This window comes from Cydia splendana, chromosome 7 (genome assembly GCF_910591565.1).
Source record: "Cydia splendana chromosome 7, ilCydSple1.2, whole genome shotgun sequence".
Lineage (NCBI taxonomy): Eukaryota > Metazoa > Arthropoda > Insecta > Lepidoptera > Tortricidae > Cydia > Cydia splendana.
Window position 1 is genome coordinate 5032543 of NC_085966.1, and position 14683 is coordinate 5047225.

The 14683-nt window shown below is 38.7% G+C and overlaps 2 protein-coding genes across 7 annotated transcripts in view; both read left to right on the forward strand.

Moving 5' to 3' along the window:
• LOC134792023 (uncharacterized) overlaps positions 1 to 14683 on the forward strand; it is a 99210-nt gene that overhangs the window by 71366 nt on the left and 13161 nt on the right. The gene's annotated exons all lie outside the window — the stretch shown is intronic.
• Positions 1 to 14683, forward strand: part of LOC134791985 (PH and SEC7 domain-containing protein) — a 53279-nt gene that overhangs the window by 26127 nt on the left and 12469 nt on the right. For all 5 annotated transcript variants that reach the window (XM_063763086.1, XM_063763084.1, XM_063763085.1 and 2 more), the window contains 2 exons: positions 12274 to 12534; positions 12888 to 13001. In XM_063763086.1, the coding sequence (XP_063619156.1) occupies positions 12274 to 12534; positions 12888 to 13001 (375 nt within the window). The remainder of the gene's footprint in view (positions 1 to 12273; positions 12535 to 12887; positions 13002 to 14683) is intronic.

A 14683-nucleotide genomic window follows, 5' to 3' on the forward strand; every position in this document is an offset into this window, starting at 1 on the left:
GGCACAATATAGAAAGTGCTACTTCTATTTCTAAATTAGCCCATTATTGCAATAGCCCTGATTGACCTACATAATTTAATAAATGTTGTCCTTAAATAAATCCATTTGTACATAGTATATTATCATAAAATTATAATATATTGCCTACAACTGCAGATATAAATTTCATAGTAACTCGTAGCACGTTGCATTCATAAATATTATAAAATAAGCCTAATACCAACAACTCACACAGTATATGATGTCGACCTAGATTCCTAGATTGAACTGGGTGACACTCTATTTTCATCAAAGCAGAAATATATAAATATCAAGGCGTATCCTGTTATAGAGAACTGCACTTTGCTAGAAAATTTAATATCCTGCTTCCTTGAAATGGTTTCCCTAAGAGAAAATTTAGAATTTCCGTTTAAAATACATAACTGTATGGCTTCGGCGACCTGTTTATGGATTGGTTTTAAAATTGCGGGGCGCCATTTTGAAAACAAGAATCCATGCAAATTCTTATTTCAACATATTTAACAAACAGCTCAGGGGCGCCGACATAAACAGTTTGGAACAATTAAGAGCGCTATTACATTTCGGCGTTGAGCGAGTTTAGGTATTTTACGCGCTGCGGCAGGCCGTGCGAGCTCAGTATGCCGATCCCTTCTACCACACTCGCACTACAATGATGGATTAAACATTCTTGATCCTTCGCGAAGCATATTGAAATCAACCATAACAACACTAACTGTACTTAACTTTTAAAGTTCTAAAACTGTTATTTGGTAAGTACGAAAATACTAAATGCAGTGCAAATGTACATAGGGGCTGTTCATAAATTACGTCATCTATTTTTGACGATTTTTGACCTTCCCCACCCCTCAAATCATCCAAAAATCAAGCTTCGGATGAATCTGTTTCCTCCTACGTCATGTTACCATCATCCGATGTCCAGACCCCCCCCCCCCCCCCCACTCCTCCCATTTGAAACGACGTAATTTATGAATAGCCCCATACTCGTACTTATGAAGGTATATTACTCGAAAGAAATTATAGGTACCTACTCGCTTATTTACATGTTTCGTCATTGCATTTGGTACCTATAGGTTGTAAAGTTTGTATCAACGAGGGTTTAAAAACGAACTGGTACTGAGGATCTGATGATGATTAAGGTGGTCACGGATATCAATCAACCATGTAGTAACATGATTAGGCTCGTTTGATTCGTCTCAACAAGATCTTTGACACTGAAGATACACAGGGTCTGATGATGGAGCTGGAAGGTGGCCACGGGTACCAGTCTATCATGTAACTAAACAACTTCGTGTTTGGGCTCGTTGGATTCGTCTCAACAAGATCTTTGACACTAGGTGATACTCAGAGTCTGATGATGGAGCTGGAAGGTGGTCACCGGTACCAATCAACCATGCAACTAAACCACTTCGTGTTTAGGCTCGTTTTATTCGTTTCAACAAGATCTTTGACACAAGATAGTACTCAGGGTCTGATGTTGGAGCCGGAAGGTGGTCACCGGTACCAATCAACCATGCAACTAAACCACTTCGTGTTTAGGCACGTTTTATTCATCTCAACAAGATCTTTGACACAAGGTAGTACTCAGGGTCTGATGATGGAGCGCGAAGGTGGCGACGGGTACCTGTCTATCATCATCAGCTCCATCATCAGACCCTGAGTAGTATCTTGTGTCAAACATCTTATTGCGACGAATCAAACGAGCCCAAACACGAAGTAGTTCAGTTACATGGTAGACTGGTACCCGTGGCCACAGTCCAGCTCCATCATCAGACTCTGAGTACTAACTTGTGTCAAAGATCTTGTTGCGACGAATCGAACGAAGCCAAACACGAAGTGGTTTAGTTGCATGGTTGATTGGTACCGGTGACCACCTTCCGGATCCATCATCAGACCCTCAGTACTACCTTGTGTCAAACATCTTGTTGCGACAAATCGAACGAAGCCAAACACGAAGTGGTTTAGTTGCATGGTTGATTGGTACCGGTCACCACCTTCCGGATCCATCATCAGACCCTCAGTACTACCTTGTGTCAAAGATCTTGTTGCGACAAATCAAACGAGCCCAAACACGAAGTGGTTTAGTTGGGTCTCTATTGGTTCCCATAATTTTTTTGTTCCGATTTATTCAGTCCATAACGTTTTCCATCATAATTTTTATTAGTCATATTGTCAATAGTCATAAATTTTAACAATATAAATTGCAGTTCCGATTTTTGCAGGTCACTATTATTGTTAGTCATAAAATTTGTTACTCATAATATTCAAAGTCCAGAAGGTATACCACTACATAATATTGAAGGCAATAAACTTGCTTACAATAATCGTTGTAAGGTCTTTTATTGCAGGTTATAATGATAAGTAGGGGATCTATTGAATTCTCTAAATTTTAAGTTCCGATTTTTTTTAGACCATATCGTTTTCCATCACAATTTTTATTAGTCATATTGTCAATAGTTATAAAATTAAACAAAACAAATTGCATGCTTGTCTACCTACCTGGGGATTTTTTTTATTTGGCTTACTGATTTCCCCTCCATTTCTTATTTTTCATGTAGTTTATTAAGCCATTTCATCCCGCCAACGAGTCGACGGAGCCCCGCTTCGCGGGGCTCCTATTTCCGCTCTGAGGGACACAAGGTAACTAACGAACCTACCTGAGGAATCAGATGTTTTATTGTTTGGTTTACTGATTTCCCGCCATTTCTTATTTTTCATGTAGTTTATTAAGCCATTTCATCCCGCCAACGAGTCGACGGAGCCCCGCTTAGCGGGGCTCCTATTTCCGCTCTAAGGGACACAAGGTAACTAACGAACCTACCTGAGGAAACAGATTTCATTTTTCTTTATATGAAGGATGTCATTAAAATGGCCCTTTGTTTGACATAATTATTGAAAGTCATAATGTTTAATATTATATCCTCTAATATCCTAAATATTAGAATATTAGAGGATATCATTTTATGACTATCGAAATTCGAAACAGTAAGTTTATGGGAAACAAAGAGACGACATTAAAACGATATGATTAACGACCATTAGTCCGATAAAATATATGCCTTAAAATATTTCTTAATAATTATTGATATACCTTTGAATGTTATACTCAACAATTTTATAACTTTTGTGATTATAGCGTTTACTATTATAGATGTTTAACATTAGAACTATGAAACGTTATACTTAACAAAAATTATGACTATTGATGTTTATGTCCATAAATTATATGGATATCAATTTCTGACTATCGAAATTCGAAACAATAAGTTTATGGGAAACAAAGGGATCCCGGTTCAGTTACATGGTAGACTGGTACCCGTGGCCACCTTCCAGCTCCATCATCAGATCCTGAGTACTATCTTGTGTCCAAGGTCTTGTTGAGACGAATCAAACGAGCCTAAACACGAAGTGGTTTAGTTGCATGGTTGATTGGTACCGGTGACCACCTTCCGGCTCCAACATCAGACCCTGAGTACTATCTTGTGTCAAAGATCTTATAGAAACGAATAAAACGAGCCTAAACACGAAGTGGTTTAGTGGCATGGTTGATTGGTACCGGTGACCACCTGCCGGCTCCATCATCAGACCCTGAGTACTATCTTGTGTCAAAGATCTTGTTGAGACGAATCAAACGAGCCTAAACACGAAGTGGTTTAGTTGCATGGTTGATTGGTACCGGTGACCACCTTCCGGCTCCATCATCAGACCCTGAGTATTATCTTGTGCCAAAGATCTTGTTGAGACGAATCAAACGAGCCCAAACACGAAGTGGTTTAGTTGCATGGTTGATTGGTACCGGTGACCACCTTCCGGCTCCATCATTAGACCCTGAGTACTATCTTAAGTCAAAGATCTTGTTGAGACGAATAAAACGAGCCTAAACACGAAGTGGTTTAGTTGCATTGTTGATTGGTACTGGTGACCACCTTCCGGCTCCATCATCAGACCCTGAGTACTATCTTAAGTCAAAGATCTTGTTGAGCCGAATCAAACGAGCCCAAACACGAAGTGGTTTAGTTGCATGGTTGATTGGTACCGGTGACCACCTTCCGGCTCCATCATCAGACCCTGAGTACTATCTTGTGTCAAAGATCTTGTTGAGATGAATAAAACGAGCCTAAACACGAAGTGGTTTAGTTGCATGGTTGATTGGTACCGGTGACCACCTTCCGGCTCCATCATCAGACCCTGAGTACTATCTTGAGTCAAATAAATACATATAGAATGTCAGGTCGTTTCAAATATTTTTAATCCTGTCCGGTAGTTTATTAAACTGTACCATTATAACTTATAATACTATAAAAACAGTGCTAGGATCAAAGTCTCTCGTTGCGGTTTACACGCACACAGTATAGCGTTTTACACGGCGCCCGCCGCACACAATGATAAAAAACCTCGTCGTCGCCGTTGAAAATGTGCGGAGCCGACCGACACACGTCCTGCCTCTACAAGCTCTGCCGCGGCACTGAGCTGGCGCAGCGCGCGTCATCGGTAATATAGAGTAGTTTTCAAAAAATTGCCAAAAAATTATAGTAGAATTTCATAAACACTAATGTATACCAACAGTATAAGCAAACGTTGCAGATTGCTTGAGTATGAAAATGACTTCGATATTAAGTAGATTTTCGTAGGAATTGACACTTGTTTCGGAGAGAAAATCGAGTTCGTTTTACTTTGATTTTCTCTTTCTCAAAGGTATGTAGGAAAAATATAGTTTGATATGCCTAAAGTACAGGGTATTAGTAATACAAAATAGCCAGGTTTAGCAGAGTAAAATTCTCAACATTTCCAAATAAGAGCTCGCCATTCAGTGCTTCACGGGGTTTTTCGGAAACAACCATCAGAAAAAAAATCATTACTAATTTAATAAGTCCTTTTTCTAATATTTACAACGATATTTATAAAGATAAGAAGACGCTTTTACTGGAACAAGTACTCATTGTTTCTAATAATGAGCGCAAAGTCCTGAATTTCGTCGACTAGTATCATCAATTTTGCATTATTTCGACTTTTCTTGTAAGAGCGCTCTTAAGGGCCGATACAGACGGACTGCAGGGTTGCAGTCGGGTGACTATCGTTTTTTATGTTGGCGTGCAGTTCCCGTACAAGTTGCAGTCCGTCTGTACCGGCCCTAACACATGGGAAAAATGTATCGCAAAAATCTTTCCTGAAAGGGGTGAAATGCGTGGGGATGAAACTCCACAAGAGTTTGTATTGGAGCGATATTAACGATTTTAACGCGAAAGAATTCTTGTAGTGGTCCAAGGCTAGATGCAAAGAATATATAATAGTCCGAATGCTAACATCGGAGTAGGTAACACACATTTTTTTGAGCAACAATTTTGTAGTCTTCGACTAATATGTCACACTAACTAAAGTGTCATTCTATGGAACTTGCTAACTATGTGAACAAACCGCCATATTGAAAATTGTCTCCGAATGATGAATTTACTAGTGACTTTTGTTTACATAGTTAGCAAGTTCCATAGAATGACACTTTAGAGGGCTTTCGTTAGCTCTTAGTCCATAAGTAATATACAATAACAATAATGATTAATGACTCGCATGCAGTTACTCATATCATATCATATAGTCAGTAGTTTTAGAATCCGGTGCGGTGTAGCAACCCTAATATAAATCTACTGGTACTGGCAGTCTGGCACTAACTCGCCGCGGGTCAGTTACGAGTTACGATAATGCATATGACGTGTCAACTCATTCCACCGTACTTATTACGAGTGAGTCACATATGCAGTAATATGAAATTTGAAAGGGTCCTAAAAGAAATAATTTCGATCAAATCGAGAGTGTTTATGTAGTCATATATGCTACATTCTCATCCTACTCGTACATACAGTTACGATGCGTTTCAGCGACAGTATCAGTTGTGTAGAATCGCAAAAAGCAAGCTCTTTTACAACTGTCACTTTTTAGACGTTAAGGCGCTTATATATTCATATATGATGAGTGTAGCGTGGGTTTACTATCGGATTCTATCTTGTCATGGAGATGGCAACCAAGCGTGACAACCCTAACATTATTAGGGTTAACACGGACATTCGCGAGCAGATGTTTCGTGCGGTAGATAGTGTAAATTTACCCGTGATGACGTGTCAACATTCAATGACGTTTAGTATGAGTACCAATGAGTCAATACGGTAACGAAGTGACAGACTGTTAGTTCACACCATGGAGTATACCTAGAGTAAAAGGAGCGAAATCTCTTATGGTAGAACTGTTGTAAAAGTGTCCAGCAGTCAGCTGTAAATATTAGTTCCAAGTCTCTTCAGAGTAGCGCTACTTCACAAGTTCACACTGTGGAAGTCTGCAGTCAGCTCGCCACACTTTAAAAAAATAAGAATGACAATATGTAGGTACAGTTAGCTGCAGAGAAAAGGTACTTACTTTTATTGCTAAAAAAATGTAGTTTCCAAAAACGTTGTCCAAATCATACTGTCCGCTCCTACAGCACTGCTGCATACATGGGCTCGAAACAAAATGAAAATGAAAAATGAGAATGAAAAATGATTTATTTAGGTATCAAAAATGCAGCTTATTACATAGTAGAAGGGTATTACATGTTTAAAAGTATTCTATTGTTAGACAGCCTAGGAATAGTGTCCTGAGCCCTAAACTAGGTAAACCTGTCTTATAGGGATCAATTGTCAGTATATTTGCAGAGCCGTGTTACTTTCCCTAGTAATAGCACAGAATAAATAATAGTACTAGGTAGTAATAGCCCTTTTCACATCTGTTATATTCACGTCAAATAAAAAAATCCTGTGAATCTTAATATACTCAGGAAAACGTGAATTCAGGCGTAACGAAACAGCTCATTGAAGCTTGACGTTTACGTTAATAATGGGATTCTGTTGACGTCTTCTGGGCATGTATAAGGTAAAATTAATAAGGTAAATTATAACTAATAAATACACAATTAAAACAGTAGTGACTTTGCTTGCGCTTGGATTCCGTGTGTACGTGCAATAGTACATTAGTTATTTAGTTTCTCCTTGGAAATAATTTTTTCGAAGTGATCATAAGTGTTTAGTCGGCCTGAATAATCAGAAGTGAATAATTTGACCTCAATTTATAGGTTAGTGCGCAATTAGGTAGTGCCGAATGCGCCCTAAGGAAGAGCAGCGATAGCTGGTTCATACTAGCTATGCCCAGTTGGGTCATTTTCGTGATGCGCACTTATGCTCTGGTTTCCTAGGATTGCGGTGCCGTCATATAGCGGCCGTCTCCATGCAAATACTACGACATCCATATTTAGCCGTTTTATTTAGTATGGAGACGGCCGCTATATGACGGCACCGCTATCCTAGGAAAACCGATCTTTAGGAGCATGGCACACTGTGTTCGACGTCGAAGCGACGTACAAGCGGGACGTCGTTATAAGCCTAGCCGCAGACGTTCGAAATTTTCCGTACGGAATGACATGTACAACCGAGACAGCGTTATGCATTTGTAGAGCGACGTTCCCACCTTTCATTCCGTACGGAAACCGAATGAAAATTCCGAACGTCTGCGGCCAGGGTAATACGCGCATAGCGGAGCGACTCAAACATCGGAGCGACGTGCGAATCGGACGCGGTGTGCCATGCCCTATAATGTTCTGTGCGCCTACTGCGAACCAAGATTGACGTATTGCCTCTCTGTCGCACTTGTAAATTCGTAGGTAAGTGTGACAGGGAGGCAAGAAGTCGAACGTGGTTCGCGGTAGCCCTCTGTTTCTCTGCTTTTGCTTGTTTGTGATGGTCATGAATAAATGTCTTTTATCTTTTATTCATCAATTGATCGTAAGTGGTAACCCACTCGACAACTTAAAATAATCCAAGTACCACTGCGAACTAGACTGTAAAGTTACAGTTGCCCCATATGACCAAAATTGGGTTTTATACCAGTCTTACTACTGTAAGTAATGCCGAAGTGTTATTGATTGTCGAAGAGTTGCACATCAGGCTGAAAGAATCGTGGCCTGAGTTTGACAGAAGACGTAGTTCTGTACGGCTACCACCAGTTTTGACATGGACATATTAGCTCGCGTCTACGTAAATTACTTTCTATATACATCTTGCTTGCACTAAAATGCGAGCACGAGCGAGATGCATAGAAAGTAAGTTACTTCGACGTGAGTGAATATGTCAATGTCAAAACTGGTGGTAGTGGTACTGCTGTCAAACTCAGATGTTTTGTGATTGATAACTGTAGGCATAGCGACACAGTGACAGTATCTCGCGTGCGAGATAAACTACCCGTCTTTTTATAGCTGTATTAATTAGAAAGTGACAAGTGAGTTTATATCGCGCGTAAGATACTATCGCGGTCTCTTACTAAGCCTACTGGATTATCAAATAGCAACTTTTGACAACCAGTTACCGCATATGACATATGAAGTCACATACTTCAGTATAGGCCCCGTGCATGAACTATAGGGGGCAGCATTGGAGCCGTGAGATATTTAACGCGAGGCGTAAATGTGTCGTTTATGCTACCGATGTAGCCCACAAGATGGCAGAACATACTATGCACAAGGAAACATACCGACGAGAACGGTAGATGGTAGCACTTGCTTTGGCAATATACATGTGCACATATGTTTCCGATTCAGGCCACAAGATGGCAGACCCTCCAACGCGCACGGTCCCTATATCTATCATCTCGTAACCCCCTTTTCAGTTTAGAAATGTCACTCTCGCCATTCATTCCAAAGTCAAACACCATTCTGGCAGCCTGTTATTACGAATTATTGTGAGGTTATTTATATCAATTTGTCCCAATCTTGATCGGCAACTGTAATTGAGTTATGTAAGGTGTTCAAAAGCGCGGGTCGCACGCGAGCGGGCCATTACCTTATTGGCCGAGCTCGTTCATAGATATACGAATGTAATGACCCTAATGACATGACGATGTTTTGGGGTTGCCGAAAATTCAAGCTGCTAGTGCGAATATCGAATACAGAATTGAGACAGGCCATGCGTATTATTTTACCTACTCTAAATGTAAAAAGTTACTTGTAGTGGAAAACTGGAAATATTATACCTTGTTTGTTCATACGTTTTGAGACGACATAAAATTTCATAAAAGTAACGATAGTATATTAAATATTTTTCGAACTGTGTCATATTATTTGTATCTCCTTGGATTTGACGGGCCTAGAAATCCGGGTCTTTTGATAGGCTTGCGTGGGGATATAGATCCAACACGTGGAGGAAAAATACACTCATTTTTTTGGGCACTGATGTAAAAATACTACCTTATGAAATTGTCTTCCCCACCACAATACAAGCAAGGTAATTAAATATTGCTTATTCAGCATGATAGTCGAAGCATTTCTCAATATTTCGGTGTATAATTTCATATTTCATGGATTAAAAATATCACAGTTCATAAGATACAGCCTGGTGACAGACAGACAGTGGAGTCGTAGTAATAGGGTCCCGTCTTTAGCCTTTGGGTACGGAACCCTAAAAAACAGTCAAATACCATCAGTCAGTAGTTAAAACGTAACCAATGAAATGAACCTTAACATGTCAACAAACTAATAAAGTTAGGTAAACAACGTCGATACCGATAGGAGGTAAATAATAAATCACTCGATACTGTAGTGATTTGATTGAACTTTCACTGGGACTTCGCCTTATTAAACTTTATCGATTATATATCTAATCACTCTGATCAGCTTTATTCCCTTAGGTAAAGTAATGAAATCGATTAGAACTACGGGACTAAACGTACAGTCTACTCTACAGCATAAAGTTGCGATCAGTTTTTATGTATGTATGATAATGTATGTATATACTTTATTGTACATATAAATAAAAACACGAGAAACACAGTTACAGAGTGATCTAAATACAATAAAGGCGTACTTATCCGTGTATGGGATCTCTTCCGGATAACCTTTAAAGAAATGAGTAGCGGTAGTTTTTGCACTCTTTTTTAGAAAGATAAACCTGTATAGTTAAAAAAAATGTTCAAAATCTAATTCTCTCAGCTTACAAAGGGACAGAATTTCTAAATTTACGCTTAAATTTAGGCACCTACAGATTTCGTACACTTTTATTAGACAAGAGGTATTTATTATGTTTTTTACGTAAAGTCACCCCCTACGTCTGATTTATATGTACCTAATTAAAAATATGACTGTTTATTTTAATAATTTTCTTTTTTATTTGTGGGCATTGAAAACCAAACTTAAGTTACGTTTATACCAAGTTTAATTTTCCGTTTTGTGACGAAACGTATATCGTTTGACGTTGACCGCCAATCTTGTGATTAGAGATGGGTCGCGGGTATTTACCCAATTTACCCACCCAGGTAAATACCCGGTAAATACCCATCTACCCGGTATTTACCCGTATCTACCCAAATGGACGGGTAGATTCATTTCTTGTTGCACATGTCAATTTGTATTAAAGTGGAGATATAAACCGAGTTAATGGTTGTAATTATTGTGTGTCATTTAAAATGAAATGGTTTAGTGAAACCTACAGTTGTAACTAAGGAATTTTTAGTGCAATTTTGATAAATATAAAAAAAGGCCGTCATAAAAGTATTTTTTTTTTAGATTTGAGTAAATTATCGTACTTATACGTTGATAATACACATTCCAACTTCGGTCGGCGGGGGGTGTGGTTGGGGGGAGGGGGATAAAAGTGAACTTTTTCATATTTCTTGTAATCTGTCATTAATATCGAAAAGTGTTGTATGTACAAACTAAAGTAGACATAATTTTCTACAAAAAAGGTTATATACATTTTGGTCCTAAAACTAACTGTATTTGACTTATGAGCTTCCCAAGTTGTGATACTGCACATTTTTTTTTATTATCATTCATAAGTAGTCTTTATTTTCCACTTTCTAATGTATATTAAAAGCGTTTTAAAACATTTCCAGAAGCCAGGGAATGATTTTACACGATTTTCATAATTGTACTGATATGTTAAAATCGAACTTCACCTCATAGCAACCTTTTCGTAATTAGTTTGAACATACATTTTATGTAACATTATAAAAAAATACTTAAATTAATCTTATTTATACTCACATACCATTAAACACATCAAATTTAGAAGAAAAACGAATATACCCGCGTATTTACCCGCGGGTAGGTAAATATCGGGTATTTACCGGGTAAATACCCGCTGTCGGGTATTTACCCGGGTAGTTACCCATCTCTACTTGTGATGACTGCTAACCGGCGATCCATACTTCATAGACTAATAAGTAATATTATACTTGCGCTAGTATGTGTTTCGCTTTCACGGTCTAGCGATTCGACAATACAGTTGCATCAGGATGAAGTAAACACTGTTTTTATTCATTTAGCCGATTTTATTTATTAGGCCCAATCTTGATGTCAGGTCCAGGCTTGCACCTGTTAAGGTACAATTTTATTAAGATTACCCATTGAAAACGGGTCACTTCGTGTAAAAAAAGTCCTTACTTGGTAACCTGTTATTTTTCTGCCCATTTTGGTCGTGTGCAATGTCTCTAAATTAGCGTAACAAATGACAATCAGAAAGTGAATGATTTCGTGGAACTCGTCGTAAACATCGTGCTAAGTAATTTATCGTCTAGACTGGGAAATTGGCTCAAACTACCAACACCATTGTTTGCTACTTACATTTTAAACGTGCATTCATTTCACATATTAAAAGCTGCGCTCTGGCATATTTATTTAAGCGACTTTGAGGGGCTTGTACGACGTTGGTAGTACTTACATACGCTGAAAATAAATTCAAACTGGACTCACTTTAACTAAATAAAGCAATTAAGAATTGTAAGTAATATGTTTAATCTTATCTGATGTTTTTAAAAAGAGTAAAGTATCCACTACAAGTTTTAATTTCAGTTAAAACTTCTCGAATCACTTTGTAGGAAAAAGTCAGAAGACGTGCCTCACCCGGGGAAAACGCCCGTGCGGCCGCAAATTCCGGAATGTCTCAGACGAGGCACATATACACAGACCGATTGGCTTCGCGAAGCAATTTCCTCGCAATCCTACTCATTCTGGGTTGTTTCCACTAGTTACCACCAAGTCTTCGTGGTAATTAGTTGGAATTTTCATTCTCAGTTGTTACCACTGGGGACTGGTGAGAACAAATAATCCAGTTTGCTACCACTGGTAACAACTTGGTGGTAATTTTACTAAGTTTAGTCGACAGGGCTAACTAGTCGTAGGTAGCCAGGGCTTAAGCCATTAGATACGTTTGACTACCTGTATTCAATCAATATTGTTACTTCCAGAAACTCACCACCCTCCAGCAAATCAAGCAAATCCTCCAACAGCAACTCATCGAGCAACTCCTCAAGCAACGGGTCGGGCGTGCAATCGGGCGACAGTTGCGAGGCCCTCCTAACTGAGGACCGCGTGGACCGGCGGCCTCGGGCGAACCAGCCCAAGTTCGAGGCCTACATGATGACGGGGGATCTCATGCTCAACCTGTCGAGGGTTGAGCATCCACACCACAACAACCATGTGCCTATGCACCGGACACATTACCATAGGTAAATATGAATCATCTAGAAACTTATCGAGAAAGAGTTGTAAGGCTATTCTGACTGAAGATCGCGTGGCCTGCGGCCTCGGGCCAAACAGACCATGTTCGAGGCCTACATGATGACGGGGGATCTCATGCTCAACCTGTCGAGGTTCTCAGAGCCAAAAATCGGTCCACTTATTTTCAGTCAAGCATTGATCTTGACGTTATACGCTGCCTACAACACGCTCTATGTATAAAAAAGTCTTCCCATACAACGTGATACTGATGGCGGCGTACAGCGTCAAACAGAGACCTCGATCTCAAAGAGACAACTACCAAATACCAAGGCCTAAAGAATCGTAAATGACATTATTACAGGTACAATTCGACGCCAGCATCACCAATAGAAAGCCGGTTAGGCGGGCGGGAGGTCACACAGCGGCACAACTCCTCGCCCGACACCGGCCTATTGGGAGACCACTCCAACAAATTGTAAGTTGTTCCTGATAAGGTAAAACTTACCAATCTAAATCCTTAGGGCCACTTGCACCATTCCACTGACCTGGGGTTAGCCGGTTATACCTGGAGTACAATTTGACACTGGGTTAACGGTTTAATCGCTTAACCCCGATGGTGCAAGTGGCGTTAATTGTACAAAAATAAAGTCAGTGACATCTACTAGTGTTGCTGCTAGTACGATTCACATCAGATTCGTCAGATTGTGTCGGTCGTATTTTATTAGAGATAAAATAATTTCAACCTTCGGGGTAAGTATAGTAGCTACATTTTAAATTTAAGTGGCAGCTTCCGCGACAGCCTGCGCTTTTAACGCTGTCATCTAAATATGGAATGTAACTACTGTATAGAATATTCAAATTGCTTTGACTCTGACAAGAACCGCCCCAAGTCGAGCCGTTCAATGTTAATAGGGTATTATACTGTATTTAAAATAAATTATTTTACACCATGCATGAAATAAAGCACTTGATAATTATTACAAAAAAATAGATATGAGTTATTTTTAAACACAAGTTCTATTTAATAAATCGGATAGAAATATAAAAAGTAGGTGAGTTGACCGTGACGTCACGATGTAATGTTTCATATAAATTCCATATTAACAAATCGTTTTGACAGCTCTAAAAAAGTAACTGATTTGACTAGTAGGAAAATACCCTATTGTACTTAAAATAAAACAGATAACTTGCGACTATAGTCATGTCTATAGTCATATAGTTATGTAGTTATAGGAGGTCAAAAATATCCCTCTATGTATACGTTCAGATGTTTATGAGCGTCTTGACCGTTCAGATACATCTGGAATGTCAGTAAACAAATTTATTTGAAATAAATACAAACATGTTTTGCCGTTTTAGTACAAATTATTCTCGGAATACGTGTCGCAATTACACATTTGCATGTGTTTATGGCCGATAAAGATAATGTTGACCCTGGCACCGAACTGGCATTTTCCTCATGTGTTTTCTATATGTGTAAATACTCTAAATCACAGATCATTTACTCATTTATATGTCTTTACCCATCACGGGACAATGGTGTTCCGGACATTTGGGAGGCGTGTTCGCACTAACACGTAGCCTTTTGACACTTTAATCAGTCAATTTGAAATATTAGGAATGGCGCACCTACAGTCTGTATCTTTAGGTATTTAAATAAAAGTAAACAATATCTACCCTCAATTGGCTCCTTATGCCAGTTGAGGGTATAGTTCGTTTTTTTTAGCATTAGAAATAAGGTAAACAATCTTGATGTGTCTTTTAATTGAAAAACAGATTTTAATAATAAGTTTCGGCAAATATGTAACAATTATGAATCAAATACGATCATTTATATTCTTCTGCTTTCATAAGTAATAGTTACTGATTTTTCAAAAGCGTTTTTCAATTAAAATACATGTCAAAATCGCTTAACTTCTTTCAAGTTCTTTCTAATGCTAAAAAAAACGAACTATAGATGAAAACATTACATAATCAAATAAAGTAAGTTAAAGTCAGTGTCGTTCAGTGACAGATCCAGGCGGTTTTGTATTTGGTTGGTTATTATAATAACCAGTAAATGTTAGAACTACCCGAAAATTTACAAATTATTTGTTTACTTTTATTTGAATACCTAAAGATACAGAGTATAGATAAGTTTTTTCTGGTTGACGAATT